Source organism: Pleuronectes platessa, chromosome 16 (assembly GCF_947347685.1).
Source record: "Pleuronectes platessa chromosome 16, fPlePla1.1, whole genome shotgun sequence".
Lineage (NCBI taxonomy): Eukaryota > Metazoa > Chordata > Actinopteri > Pleuronectiformes > Pleuronectidae > Pleuronectes > Pleuronectes platessa.
In genome coordinates, this window is record NC_070641.1 from 16193125 (window position 1) to 16209228 (window position 16104).

The window sequence follows — 16104 nt, forward strand, 5'->3', positions numbered from 1 at the left end:
GATTTTTAATGCAACCTGGAGTGAATACAGTGGATTTTAACATCATGTCTTTCAATAGTTTGTTTAGAGATCAGACCAAGAAAAAGTCTGCTCTATGTTCTCTCCCTGTTTATTTCTGTCTGTGTTTCTGTGCTGCAGTGAGAGAGTGTCTAGCAACACTTGACCATCTGGAGTCTTGTCTCTTTGAGACATCTTTGTTTATTTGTGACCGCTCAATAGAAATGCAGCTAAGCAACAAATAGAAGAAAGACCTTAAATCTACTGAAATCTTGCTTAAAAATGTGTTTTGGTTATTGTCGCTGTGCCAAAATATGTCGGGGTGAATAATATTGCTGTCAAGTCAACTCCCAATGAGCTGTGGACACACTAAGAAAGAAAAACACACTCAGTGCCAGCAGGTGGACACAGATACACACCAGATGCTGTTAGTTGTACACATGCACTCTGCTCTGGATACTGACTACCTTTGCACAAACTGTTATCCTATTGCCCTTGTCCCGCATATTAGGAAGCTTACCGTGGTTTTATGTTGTCCTGTGCTAAAGTGTTAATCAATTTGCAATCAATATTCAACACCTGCAGAGTATTTAGCAGTTGAAACAACAACCAGACACAAGCATCATGTCTCCCCTTTCATGTCTTTATATACATCATCTGAGAGGAGGAGAGTACCTGGTTAAGCCCTCTTCTGTCTGCATTGTTAAACCTGCATATATTATTATTTGAAAACTTTCACTTCATAATGTGGAGGACACGTGCCCCAGACAGCTTTCACTCAGGACAAGAACATGTCCTTATTACTTTCTCTGACGTCTATTCTGTTTTATTGCCTGACGTGATTAAAAACACATGATGCTTGCTGTAAGACCAAAGACTATGTTTGAAAAGGTTTGTCAGCTGTTCATTGTGTGATCATCCTTGAGGTGGAAGAATAACAGATGCTCTTGTATGATCTTGTTCTTGCCTAAAGCAACGGTGGTTGCGTTTGTTGGTTACTCAGTCAAATAATTTGTGTAAGGAAGACAGTGTTTTTATAGATCTATCTGCTTTTTTTTAACCACTGAATACATTTTTCTTTCAGTCTCTTACTTCTTTTCTACTTAGCCTGCTCTGGTCCTTGAATCTGTTCCTTTCAGGATTGCTGGACACTTGGTTCAACACAGTAAACCAGAGTCGAAGACTGGAACCATGATCATTATTGAAGGAGGGTGGGCATTACACAATGCACTAACAGAGTCAACATCAGTGCAAGATGGGGTATGACACTGATTACCAGTGTTTGTACTTAAACTTTACTTTTCGGATGATCTTTTTTCGTACAATTTCATACATGCTTATCTTCTTCATCCTATCAATCCAATTGGTAGAATATCACAAGTCCACTGATGTTGTCACAGCTAACCTGTTATTTTTCATTCCAGCTGGGTTCCTAACCCATTTATATTTGGTCGAAATTCTCCAAATGGGTCAAAATAAGGTGCACAAACCGGAACAAAACCTGGTCACCTTTGGATGGAAAAGGATCAATGTGCCTCTCTCTCCATGCATGTCCCTCTACCAATCATGTCTGTCCTTTGTTTTTACAGGAAGAATGCAAGCAAATCATGGCACGTCAGAAGTCTAACAGCCAGTCGGATTCACATGATGATGAAGTTTCTCCCCCACCGCCAAACCCAGTTGTCAAGACCCGGCGCCGCAGAGGAGGGGTCAGTGCCGAGGTCTACACCGAAGAGGATGCTGTCAGCTACGTTCGCAAGGTCAGCCTTGATAGAGTAATGCATAAGCAAACATCTGTGACAGAACCATTACATGCTTGGCTTGAATATGCAAACTCATCAACATGTTTGAACACTTCCAGTCAATGCATGTTGTCTATTATAAAATAGACGAATCCATATTTTGCTGCTCAAAGCTGTTATATGTATCATACACAATATAAGAGGGAGAGAGAGGGAGTATGTAACCTTTTAAAAACTTTTTACCAAAGTGTCAAACATACGTTTATTTATAGCTGGAGACCTCTAAAATATCAGCTCTAAAAGCCGTTTTGAAGCATAGTTACACGGCCAAGAAATTGTCATTCCATGGGGTAAATCTAACTGGAAAATGTTAGCCTCTCTAATCCTTTACTCTGAATAATAAATCAGGTTATTGGAGAAGGCTGTGCATATTTACGACAAAATCTGAAAGTAAATTTAGACTTTATATGCTTGTAAGCACTTTGCATCAACATGACCACATACAATATGTTTGAAAGGTGAAGATAAAAAATAACTTATTTTCTAGGGGGTGTTTTGTCATTATGGACTGTGAGGCTCCTGTCAGTCACCTTGCAACCTGTTTAATGGAGCTACAGGAAAGGGTGCTATGTAACTCACCTTTACACACACACACACACACACACATACACACGAACACACACTCACCCTAATCACTATTTCATTACTGTGCTTATTCCATAGTGATTTGCTTGAGACACCATTAATTGCCGGGTAATGACAAAACGGCATGAACCCAGTCACCACGCTGTAATCACATGGCCACTGAAGCATGCTGTGTGTGTGTGTGTGAGGTGAGGGCCTGAGGTACGTGCACATATCGTGCACATATCCAAAACTGAAGTTGAGTCAGATATTTCCTCTAACTTTAAAGAGCACTTATTCAATTTTGGACTGTTGCATTTCATGTATCACAGCCAGCATCATTCTGTATGTAATGCTGCTGAAGAAAAATAATATCAACATGTCATTTGCCATTTGAAATTGCCCGTCTTCCTCAATCATAATTGTTAAACCATTAGAAATCTATATTTTCCCCCATGTCTTCCCCCCAACTGGCTATAGAGGCTAAAGATGTTTTAGCACTAGCCTGGTATGTGAGAAAGGGCAATTTAGAGTGATTCAAAAGCTGGTTGCAAACTGATAACGAGCTGATTGCCCTGATATTCTGATGTTCCACTGGGCGACAGCACAGGAAGTGGATCATTTGATTAATGGTTCGGGTGCTGACCTAAAATCTGATTCTGAAAAGTTTTCTACCACTGAGCCTCTGGGTGCATGTTACCTCGTCCAACTGAGTTTCCAGGCCACAACAGCCTCTTTCTCCTTCTGTCTACTGGGTAGCCAGGCTAAAGCAGTGAACAGGGATTTAAAAAAAAAGAAAAGTATTCTACATGTGATGTGGTTGTGTGTGTGTGTGTATTTGTGTGCATGTTGTGCAGCGCTGCATGGTCGTCTTCATGTGGAGACATCTGTTGGTATAACGTAATTACAGCCTACACGCTCCTCTCCACCACCACCAGAGACAAAACATGTGCACACTTAGATGCTCACACACACACACACATACACACACTCCTGTCTCTCAGTTTTGAAAGGATTCATCCAGTCTTGCTCTTTCCTCGTCTCTGTTTCTGTTTCTGTTTACCTTTCTCACCCCACGGTAAAAGGAGCTATTCTTCAAGGATACCTCTTTTTTAAAGCTTTGTTGTGGCAACAGACTTTGCCATTCCCTCATGATCACACACACCGCAGTCTTGGACATGAAAATGCATGTTTTATGAATGAGTTCAGGCCTCTTGTGAATTTTTAAGGGCCGCATGACATTTTGAGCGAAATCCCTGAACAGATGGGCTTTCCCAAAAATACACAGACACACATGTGGGATATTCCTTTTAGAGTGTGCCAATATGCTGCTCTTTAATTACTCAATTTAGTCTGCTTTTGAAGTCCGGGCTATTCTGCATTTATACTGGGTTTTTTCATATGTCCACCTGCATAGTGTTGTTGCAGGCCACTTTATTATAATGGATGTTTTCTGCTTTGTCTTCTCAGGTGATCCCAAAGGACTACAAGACCATGACCGCCTTGGCCAAAGCCATCTCCAAGAATGTGCTGTTTGCTCACCTGGACGACAATGAGAGAAGGTAGAAAAACTTGTTTGACCCAAATAACTTCATATCCCACTGTGTGGAGTATGTATTTGTAAGCTGATAAAATCCTGCAGAGGCCCTTATGCCAGTTGGGTGTATTGCCCTTGTGGCCACTGTGTGCCAGTGTTGCCTGCTTTGAAACCATCTCAAGTCTGCGAAGATACCGACGGAGAGAAAAAGGGGTTAACATGGGGAGATGAGGCTAAGGAGGAGGGGTGGCAGCGAAGGGTGGGCAAGGGGACAACTGGCTGTGTCTGTTTGTGTTGTTAGTTGTTATGGTAACCTATGGATATCATGTTGTGTATATACTGTATATGGGCGGTGGTGCCCCGATACATTGCTCAGAAATCATAAATTCTCCATAGAACTTTAGAAAGAGAGTGAGATGCCAATTCCACTCTGTCCCTCCCTTTTTTCTTGCCATCTGCTCCTATTCATTGTTCTTTCACATTCCTCCTCTCTTCACCATCCTGTCTCTATCCTTCCATCTGTCCCACATCTCCACTGATGAGTGGGTCTGGCTCTGGCAGGGAAGGGGGTGTTGTGGGAAAGGCTCTCAGGTGGCTGGCTGTCCCGCCCGCCAGCCGGAATAGTGTTTCATTGGCGGGGAGAATCCATTATGTCCCGTGGAGAGGAAAACACCGGAGCTTTCCTGTTGGCTAAAGCCTCCACAGACCAAACCCAAAACACACTCTTTCCAGTCTTTCGTCAGCTGACAATTTAGCGTGCTCCCTTGGCACTGGCTCACAGGCCTCTGATTACATGTCAGTGCCCCTGAAGCTGCCCCGAGCAGAGTGCAACATGTGATAGATTCGGACAGTCTGCAAAACTATGTACTTGGGTGGCTGATGTGGCAGATTAGAGTTACACCACAAAGATATGTGGCACTAGACCATAAACCATCAGGCTTTAATGCACCCAAGGCCTTTTGGCATGCTAAGCGTTGTAAAGACGGTGTCGTCAGCCCATGAAACCATGCATGATGTCGAATTTATTCGACTGGCTGTCATGTTTGCTGTCTCGCTAAACTGGGCTAGCATCAACCAGAAATTCGTTGTTGTGGTATTTGTGGGTGAGCAGGCAGCTAGAAATGCAGACGGCTCTTAGTTAGTGAAAACCTCATCTAATTTGCTGGATTGCGAGAGGCAGTGGCAGATAGTTGGCCTTGCCTTCTTCCTCTAACTTGCTCTCTCTCAGCCTCCCTCCCCGCTCCTCTGTTCTTCCTCACTCTTGACTTCCAGCTGATGGTGCTGGACGGCTTGCTGCTTGGCTGGCCGGTGGCTTGGTCGCACTGCGGTTGTGCTGCGGTTGCTGTGCCTGGAGCCACAACAGACAGAAGTATATTGATGTATAGCAAATGTGGTCCTCCAGCAATAATGAAAAACTTTACAAAGCAGACAGCTGGCTTTACATGGCTTCATAGATGTAGAGTACACCACATGATCTCATGGGTAAGGCTTGGACCAAAACTGTGCCTGAGAAGGTGCATGTGTGATTTCTGCTCTTCCTCAAATGTTTGTGATATACAACGTGATCTATATGCCCGTTGCTACTGGCAACACAACAGAACATGAAACTAGAGTCAGCTTTAGAGGAACTATTTTGGCTTGTTGATGCCCTCTGTCACTGGCATTGATGAAGTCACGGTATGAAGTACTCTGGCTTTTTTAGATGTGCCAGAACTGTCAAGCCCTGACGCACATTAGCAGATGGAGACTGATTCCCTGATCCTCCCTCTCTGCCTCTCACTCCTTCTTTCTTTCTTGCTCTCCCTCGTTCTGCAAACAGCTGGGTTATCAGGCGTTCTCGTGCATGTGGCCCGTGAAGAGGTAGTGACAGCTGACTGTTGCGCCTTGACAGCAGGAAGAAGAGTCAGTGCGAGCATCACGGCATGACAGATAGTTAGATATGGTGTTGAGCTGTATGTCTTGTTTTTAAAATTGTGTTCAACTATCATCTCTACGCATTCGTGAAATTGCTGTTTTTGATCGTGGGCTTTGTGTGTCAGACAGAAGCAGGAAAGACAACATGATACTGTGTGTGTGTGTCCGTGTGTGTCTGTGTTAAGGAAACAAATTGTGTGATTAGTCATTCAACAGTTATGTACGATGAACACCACACGATTTGTTCTCCGATTAGCACTTTATTATGTTGTCATCCCCTTCGGTAATAAGCACAATCAAAAACAACAAAGCCTTCTTGGTTTCCCCTTCTTTCTCCATTGCTCTCTTTTTCATCTCATCACGTTTTTTGTACTTTTTACCACAGTTTTTTCTTGTCTTGTTCTCTTTCACCCTGTCTCTCGCTCATAATCTATCTCATCTTCTTAGGTTACTTATCTTCCCTTCTAGGAATCCAGGAAGCCTGTACTGGCTCTGTATTCAGTGCATTTTTACTGAGCTTAATAACGGACGTGCATCAACAAAGCTTCCTTTTCTCTCGCTTTCTACTTTCTAATTCTCATTTTCTGCTGCAGCCATATACTCCGCTGTGTTTGGGCAAGTCTGTGTGTAGTTTTATTTTAAATCAAAACCCAAACTTTAAGCGATAACTATGGCCTTCTTATTTTCTTCTTTTTTTTCTTCTAATATACACATTCTAAAATATAAAATATTTTAAAAAAATTCAGTAGTAAATCTGCCTCATTAGTTTTCTGTTGGGTTTGAGGTGAGATGTGCATAAAAATAAATGAATGGACCAGGGAGGAGAAAAATAGTCCACGACGGCATCATCAAAGCAGAACATTACTTATATTCTGGAGGCTTCCTTAACTCCCATTGTCAGCCAAGTAAAATATGTCAGGGTTTATGTTCTGCAGAGAGAATAAAGACAGAAAATAAATAGGGACATTATGAAGACAAAAGCAAACCTAACCTTCTCTCTTTGTCTTACTTTGCACAAGAGCATTCATATCTGACAAATAAAAACAATGAAGTAAGAGGGATGGTTATTGTCCCTCTTTTTGCTGCCAATGGTTACGGCAGATTTTGAGAAGTCTTGAAAAGCCCTAAATTTCCTCAACCTTATTAAAAAAAAGTAATAAATATTTCAAAACATTATTGTGTTTGATTTGATTGTGTCCAAGTGATGTTACACAATTTTACCTGAAATGTTGTCTTACTCCATAAAACTCAACTGACAAAACACTCTTATGTGTTTGGGTGATTAAGCAAGCAATAGCACTGCACATTTTTTTGAAATATTTTGTTTTGTTGTATTTTTTCTCACAATTTGGAATGCTGCCTGTAAATATATGAAGATAAATTGTGATGGAGATTGATGGACCAACAGTATGAGGCTGCTGTGCTTTACAGGTACACAGATAAGGAGACACACTCTTCAGGCGTGTACATAATAAGGCGTAAAAATACCACCATCACTACAAAGGAGGCCCTGGATTACATTATGATGAATGTGAAACACACACACACACACACGCACACACACACACACACATTCACAAGTATGCATGTCAGACTTTGTTCCCTTGTGCGTCTGTTCCAGCTGGGAATGTGGTATCTTTGATTAACACGCCATTCCATATGTCAAACTTTATTGCCTGTAAGTTTCGGAGCTCCACCAGCCGTGTGTGTGTGTTTTTGTGTCTGCGTGTTTGTGTGTGTGTGTAATCCATCTTTCCTCAGCTGCCTCAAAGTGAAACCTTAGTATATTTTGCCTTGCTGATTTCAATAAAATGCCACTACAGTTTATTGTTTAGATTTATATTGCACTAGTGGACATTCAGTGTTTTGTTGGTTAATAATATAATCTACGAGGGAATGACCAGGCACTACACCATCAGAGGGCAGTATGTCTGTTTGTTTATCTTTTTGACCTTGGCTGGACTCTTAGCTGACGTCTGATAATGTGCCATGTTGTGGTTCCCAGCGGGCTGCAGGGCGGAACTCCCTATTCGCTGCCCATTAGCTGCCCTTGATGACCTCATTATGATATGTGCACATAAACAGACCAGCACGCCAACTAGATAAGCTGGGAGCAGGTGTTTGATTTCATATTGTGCTGAGCCGGGGCTTCTAACACCCAAATCAGCCTGCAACCACCTGTCTCAATACTGTAACCGTACAGTAGTCGTTATCATATCGACTGAAACTATTATCTCATCTTTCCACCTGGAACGTCTGATTATTCGGTTTTGGTTACAGTTATTTCACAGCACTTATAGATGACCGTTTTCAGATTAGAGGCTTTGATGAGAAAATAGTAGGACAGAAATATTCATTATCATTTGCAAAACTTATCTCTATCAAAGATATCTTGCCTCAGTCAAATTGTCCCATTTACAGGTGTTTCTTGCGTTTATCCTTGTGCACATGTGCATAAACATACAGCCTGTTTGTCCAGGTGTGCCCTCAGGTGAGATTTGCTGGCCTATCTCCCCGACACTTCCCCTCCATTTCAAGATAGTCTTAATATGGTCAACAGTAGCACTATCGCCTGGTTATTCTTGCACTTCTAACTGTAATAGTGTTTGCTATCTAATTTCCTACTTGAGTGATATGAAAATAAGATCTCTGATAGAAGGCCTTTTTTTGTGGCAGCTTTGGTGCACACCTGGTTAAATGACCTTGATGATCTCCTCTTATCGTATGCATGAGCGCAACAGCGGATAGAAGGCAGGGAAGAACAGACACAGGAGCAATTCTTTGGGGGTCATAGTCAGTGATTCATTCAAATCTGGCATTTACTTTTCCCTTGACACAAACAAAACACTTAAAAATAGACTCATAAGCTCAACAGGTTGTATTCTCCTGTCTACCTGCATTAGTGTAATGCCCTCATACCACAAAACACTCTCATTGTGAGACACAAGAGGCTCTCTGTGTAACCGCACAGTCTGGCAGGCATGGGGAAACCCTGTTAATCTCATTCCTTGAGCTGTGTTCACCCAGTTTGCAATACTGTAAAATAACATTTCCATCTGGTTAGAAGAATTGCTACATTTTTTCCGATAGGCACCCAGTTGTAAATCAAGCAAAGAGGTGACCTCATCTGTTATGTAGAGAGCCCGTAATCCTCAAAAACAAGAAAGCTCTCTAAAATACACAACTTGTATAGGACCCCTGAAGAAGCATTATTAATATAAAAGAAAATTGCACTTACAATGTTAAGACTAAGGACTGAATGTGGAACAGAATTCTAAAGAAGAGGGTTTTACCGCATCCTGCCAGCTTTAATCCTCTAATTAACATGCAGAGTAATGAGTTGATGAAGTGACCGATTAGTTGACCTCTGACCCCTAAACTCTGACCTCTACACCTTTCCCACTGGCCCCTGCCGATGGACAGGGAACATCTTTAGTGGACTGGTACTCTTTTTCTCTGCGCGGTGCTTAGAAGGTGCAAAAACAATAAATAAATCACTGAGTGTCAGAAAACTTAAACAAACAGTAGCGAATTGAGTGACACCGAAACTGGCCGAGAGAGATCTGTGTCGCCTCATGTTCCAGCGGAAGTTTATTTAAGGCCTATGGAACTAAGGAAGAAGTCAACAAAGAAGATGTGGCATGAGATAGTGTGCTGTGTAGCCATATCAGATTAACCCAGCTCTTATTGTCATATCTGATAGCTCACTCATTTGAATCACATCAATGTGTGTGGGACTCGAGCACAGTGCTCCGGTTAACATGTTCATATTTATAACAGATACGCACTGTTGATGAAAACACTGCAGCCACACACTGCATAGATTAGCATCCACATAGACACAGTGACTCTGATTGTGTTCTTACCTAACATCAGCCCCTAGAGGGTGTTTTTGCTACACACAGATAATACAGATATTTCCTGTCACTTGAGCAATTGCCTCTGCGAGACACACATATGCATGACCCAGTAACAGACACTATACACATGTGCAAACAATTACATATTACTTGCAAGATTGTTTAATGCCGTGTACGCACTTGTGTTAAGTGACCCCCTGCAGGCTGCCCTTCATAGCAACATATGAAGCAGGGGAAACAGGATGAATCCCCCTTTCTCACGATTTAAGGATGACTATTGAGGTGTGTGTGTTGGCATTAGTTATTTGTGTGTCCCTGTCATTGAGAGAACCTGTTTCTCTGTGCGTTCAGGTGTAAGAGTTGTTAGGATGTTAGGATGTATGATTTGTATTTTATGGTGGGCTACGCGTCATATACAGTCTGCAGAAACAACAAATGAGCAGGTTTCTGCTGTGTGTTGTTTAGTATATTTGTTTGCGGATGTGTTTGTGTTTCCTGTCCCACTGTTTCCCTCATTGACCTTCTGTGTGTTCTCTTCCCGGTTCTTCCTGACAGCCTGGTGGTCCTCTTTTTCCCCCCTTTTCAGTATTCAAAACTTTCTTTCTCGCTCTCTCTCTCTTTCTCTTCCTGTCTTTCTCCCTCTCGCCGTCGTGCAGGCTCATTCACATCTACATCCACACTCACATCCAGTCCCTCCCCCACCGTCATGTGTAGTCTCCTCTCTCTGTCCCCTGCATGGCTTTGTGCTGCTGCCACAATGCCAGGGGCCAGGCGATGAGGTCACTCTCCACAGGAGAGCTGCAGGCCTCACTAAATCTCGACCATCCCCACCGCTATCCAACGCACAGAGGACTAACAGTCCAAAGATCTCACCTCCCCCAGCTCATCACGTCTTCGCCTCCTGCTCAGACAACGTCACCTTTATGCTGATGCAAACAACAGGGCACGCACAAAAACAAATCATTTGTAGGACGTTGAAATCAACCAGTCTGCATGCTCACAAGCCAGTGCAAATATACATAAACACACTCCTACATGCACATCAGCAATCGCACACATGCACGCACAAACACACAGTAACACTACACACAATTGCACAGATAGCTGGAAACTTTTGTCCTCTTTCCTAGCCCTCTGCTGTGTTTCAACCTGTCCCCTGCTGTCTCTTCCGCCCCCTGTCATCTTTCTCCATCCTTCCATTTATCCATTACTCCATCCACTACTTCATAAAGTAATGAGTCATGTAGTAGTGATAGTGTCTGGAGTCCTTTTAAAACCCGGCATTCCCTCCAAAATGTACCCTAGAGTCTCTGCAGGACAGGATTCCAGCAAACTATGATTCATCCCTGCCTTTTCAGCTGCTTATACCATCAGTGTGGGAGTGTGCATATGCTTGCATGTGTGGGCATGTGTCTCCCTTTATGCACTTGTGCGTAGAAGGGTTTTCCTGTTTGAGTGTGTGCAGAGGTACTTGACTGACTCCTGCACTTTGTTGACCAAAAAATGTGTGTTTCTGCAAATATATATTTATGCATAGTGTATATGTGAATGTTTGACCTGCCATTGACAGGAAAGGGGAGAGAAGCTGGCCTCTCTCCTCTGTTTTGGATCTGAACAGCAGTTGGATCAAATGTCTCCAGTGAGGGAATTGAATCAGTGAATCAACTTAATCTCTTCTTAAGAAATGGCTCTTGGAAAAATATAACTTTGACTGCTGAAGAAAGAGAAAGTTAAGGAGAACAAGGGCGATAAAAGAGAGGGAAAGATTGTCAAAAGTCTGCGTTAACACTTGTAAGCTGAGTCACCTGTGTGCTTGTCCAGTATTGTATTTGTGAGGAGCATCACCAGTGTCACGTTTAATTTCACGTGGATGAAAATGTAGGGTAAATGTGCGATTGTGCATGACAGTGACTTCCTAACCAGTGCTTGCCCCTGTTGTGAGGACATGATGTTCCTGCAACCCTTCAGTGCCTTTATAGCTCAGCCAAACCCAAAGTACAACCCACACACTGACCACCACACATTAGCTGAGGACAGAGCAGCCCAGCGCCCTATAAAATAGCCAGGGTTGGCCCATGGCCTCCTATTGTATACATCCCGTCTGCTTTGTCTATGCTACTGTGATAGGTTCCAGTGCACAGGCACAGACAACAGTCTTGTTATAGCGTGTTAATTCTCCCATGACCTCCTCAATGGTTTATTGGTGTCTCTCTGGTTGAGTTTCATTTAGATCAGAGGCACTCAGCCCATTTTCAAGCTTGACAAGTTTCAATATGCGAGTTTGTGTTGTGGATTTTAGTTCCAGCAGTCAGGCTTTTAGGGAACACTTTAGTTTGAAAGTTGATCCATTAATGCTGTTATCTTGTTATCCAAAATACGTGAAGAAACGTAACCATTGAGAGGGCCGCTACACATGAAAATGTTATACATCATAGAGATTCTGCTATATTTTCATTATAGCTAGATCTGTTACCTCTCACCATGAACTCAGAATTTACTCTGTCAATAACTTGCAATGGGGACACACATATTATGCATTCTCTGATATAATTGAAGGCAATATTTGTTTCCGTGCAGTAAAACCTCAAATAAATATACTTATTCTGATGCACAAAATCTGGATCATTATCTAGATTTGCACCACATTTTGTGTGTTCATAGATATTGGTCTACACATGCCTCATTCTTTTTTTTCGAAAAGATCTCTGGATTATTACCTACCAAATTCACCAAAATGTTGATAAATTTCAGAATTTTAACACAAGGATATATTAGTTTATTGGATCCACCCCTGATCCATATCTGAATCAAAGTGATATATTTTCTTCCCTGACATACCACAACCTTCCACCAAGTTCTGTGGAAATCAGTTTGTGTAACGCTGCTGACAAACAAACAAACCTACACACGCAGATGGAAACACAACTTCTATATTAAAAGAGCCTTCTGGCACTGCCCTCTGCTTGTTTGTAAGTTAAAGAAGGATTTTTCTTTTTTATGAGATTTTTTTGGCCTTCCATACTCTGATAATATATTGTTATGCCTCTTAACCTTTTCCCTGTTTGGGTGAATTCCCTCAGAGCTTGCGGGTAATACAAGGTTCTTCTCTTCTTGATCAGTGTAGGAAAAAGACCCAGACCTCATATCTGTTATTTATTTACATCTCGAAACAAATGTTGAACCATTTTTGAGGTAATAAAATAGTTTGAGGATCTGAAGTAGGATCAAATATCATATAAAAGTACAATTAAAAGTGTTAAAAAGTATAATGATTAACAATCGTTGTTATTAAGTGAAACTGTAACTATTAGGTAAGAAAATCAGGGTTGTCATTGTATCCACAATGTAGCAGTCCTATAATTCATTGGCATTACTTTTAACTGAGGTTTCCAGTTAGCTAGTTGCTAGCTTTAATACATTCCATTGTGTTAGCACATTTTTCACAAGGTGTTATTTGGTTGCTCAAAACTATCCAGGTTTGCCTGTTGTGTCTCTGATGAAGCTGTCTGTTTACAGCATGGGGATTCCTTGTGTCAGTCAGATGTCAGCTATTAATTGTCAACTCGTTCCTTCCCCTCCATGCACCCTGTGCCCCTATTACCTCACTGCACAGAGCACTGCTTGATAAGGTTTATACAAAACTACATACACACACACACACACGACTCTGGTGAACAGTTTTAGCCTTTAGCAGTCGTACAGCGCATACCTCCTTTTCTCCATCTCGTCATCTACTCATCCTTTTCCTCCCTCCTCCTCAGGCACCTCAGGCTTTTCAGAGTTTTCTTTCCGTCTCGATTTCCGCCTTTGTATAATGTGTTTGAGCATGCACAAATAATATGCTGTGTTGTGTAAACACCTCTCAGGTTTAAACCCCAGAAGGACAATTTGTGTCCCTATCTGCTTCTCAAAGACTTAACTTGTCCTAACGCTTGTCACTTGCGTGGTGTGAAAGAGGGAGGGGTTGAGGGGAGGGTAGAGTAAAGAGAAGAGGAAAAGACATGCCCGCAGGAGAGCGGCATGTCTTGTGATGTTCAGCGATGTGTCGGGATGTATGTGTATGTCAACGAGAGGGAGAGTGAGAGCGGGAGATAAAGGGGACAAAGGCACACCTTGACACACTATACAGGCCTATTTGATCTGTATACAGTATTTGTGTGCATTCGCTGGAGTTAGTCCTTTTCTGTCTCATGCGGTCTCACTTTGTCTTTCTGGTGACACGTCCCCTGTAGACACATCAGAGAGGTAGAGGCTTAGCCCTGTCAGCGCCTGATTCAGCCTGAGCTCTTTTCCCTCTAAGTGGAGGAAGAACTCACTTTTGTTCTGCCCTGGGGAAACAGACAACAGAGGCAGTGGGCAATAGGAAGGCATGAAAATAAACCAACCCTTAAAATGGGATTTAGAAAATAATTAATAGTATTGTATGTTTTAGCAAAGATAATCAAAAGCACAGTAGCATAATCACTATACTGAGCAAAAGGGTTAAGGGGAAAAGAAAGAAAGGGAGAATAAAGAAGGGGAGAGGCAGCAGGGTTGGACATGTTTGTGATATTTGGAGGCTGACATCATGGCTACATCAGCAGGTGGCGTGTGTTAGATCATCAGGTAGGACCGTAAAACAGCCTCGTCACAGTTAACGTTCACAGAAGTCTGAACACAGGAAAGCAGGGATCCTCTTAACTTCCCACCAGAAGGTCGACAGTGTAGTCTGAGAATTAACTCTATGTGTCAGACTTTCTTTTTTATCCCTTTTCCTTTCAGGCTGTAAATCCTAAGATATTACAAACAGAGCCATGAGTTTCTTGCAACCTCGGCCAACTGTAATGCATTACTGGTGGTAAGGCTTTGGGGATTTCTGGGCTCGTAAGTGAACACAGAAACAGAGGCAGAAGGCGTTTTAAGATGTTTATTGTAAAAACTTGCAGAGTGATGGAAGTGGAGCAGGCAGGTTGTAGTACTTGGGTACGGTTACAGCAACTGTGTATATGTATACTGATCTGATTTCCAATCCAGGAATTTTGACAAAGACATTTGAACACATTGAATATTATTGGGTATTAGTGAAATAGAGGCCTGCTTCAAAGCTCAGGGTGCGAGTTTGCAACAAGTGGTGCTTTGCCTGAAAAGCACCACTTGTTCAACTATTCTCTGCAGGAACATCAAAAGGTTCAAATGTGGCACAGATACTGTCAAACACTGATGTTTATTCTTCGCCCTGTAACACGTCGTCATTTCTCCTCACATCCTCGAGTCAATCGCTCCCTTTCTCTCACTCTTTTCCTCCTCAGACAGGACCTTTCTTCAGCTGCCATGCATCTCAATCTCTCACCTCTTTGATGAGGCCAACCTGGATGTGTATACTGTGTGTGTGTTGGTTTTGAATGTGTATCTTCCAAGCAGTCATCAAAGCAGATGACTATGACACTGAAAAAAAATTGTTTTGTGCTCAAATGAAATCTCGATGCTACCGTCTCTTTCTGTTTTGACTTCCCCTCGCTCCCGAGCCTTCCTATTGCCATGCCAGCGACACGACGGTGTGAGGAAAGCACTGGTGCTACAGTAGTTGCTGGGCATGGAGAGGAGGTGATAAGGCCGGGTTGCCCTCTCATGAACTGGCAGTGGCAGGTGGGCAGGGTTCAATTATAAATTATATCAGCATCAATTAGGCTCAAAGGTTTCAGGAAAGCTACTGTGCCAGTTAGTCTTTCCTCCAGATGAATCACCCCTCCCTGAAAGGTGTTGTTCTTTTGAATCATTGAGTGTTTGTGTTTGTTGCATAGCTGTAAAGTATATTGTCAGACTCCCTTGGATACAGCATTAGTCTAGCTACTGTTTACCACGGAGCCACAGCTCGATTATGCACACACACACTTAGGGAAAGGATTTCTCACAGTGATTTCATAGTGGTCTAGCGGGGCCACGGTTTGACAGCTCTCTGATGCTTTCAGTAGATTTTTCACCAAAGATCGGACAGAAGCTTATCAGCTAATATTATCTTGTTCTGATATTCATGTGATTAGGCTGTATCCGATCTCGAGACATCTCTTAGCAAAAATAACTAGCTCACAAGGTGTAGTCTGTCTTTTTTAAGGGTTAGAAATTATGCATCTCTGTTTGAAAGCTTAAAACAGTTGACATTACATCTCAGACTAATTGGATGCTGCAGTTGTCTCCCTCACCTCTGCACACTCAAATTCATAGGAGTAGGAAAATAGATGTTCTCTCTCTTAAATTCATTTTTTGCTCAGGTGGTCTGACCACAGCTGCGTACAGGTCACACAGATCACCAGCATAAATGCACCGGCCCTCAGGTGCTTCAGTCCTACCGTGCACCTATATTTAGACACACATCGTCACTCTGAGGCCACAGGATGCATCCAGCTTTACACCCCTTATAAACCCACCAGGGCCAGGTGTGTGGGTTTAACAC

At 42.5% G+C, this 16104-nt stretch overlaps 1 protein-coding gene across 1 annotated transcript in view; it reads left to right on the forward strand.

Annotated features, from left to right (window-relative positions):
• Nucleotides 1–16104, forward strand: part of prkar1b (protein kinase, cAMP-dependent, regulatory, type I, beta) — a 57190-nt gene that overhangs the window by 13811 nt on the left and 27275 nt on the right. The window contains exons 3-4 of the mRNA XM_053443755.1: nucleotides 1587–1757; nucleotides 3834–3925. Of these exons, the coding sequence (XP_053299730.1) occupies nucleotides 1587–1757; nucleotides 3834–3925 (263 nt within the window). The remainder of the gene's footprint in view (nucleotides 1–1586; nucleotides 1758–3833; nucleotides 3926–16104) is intronic.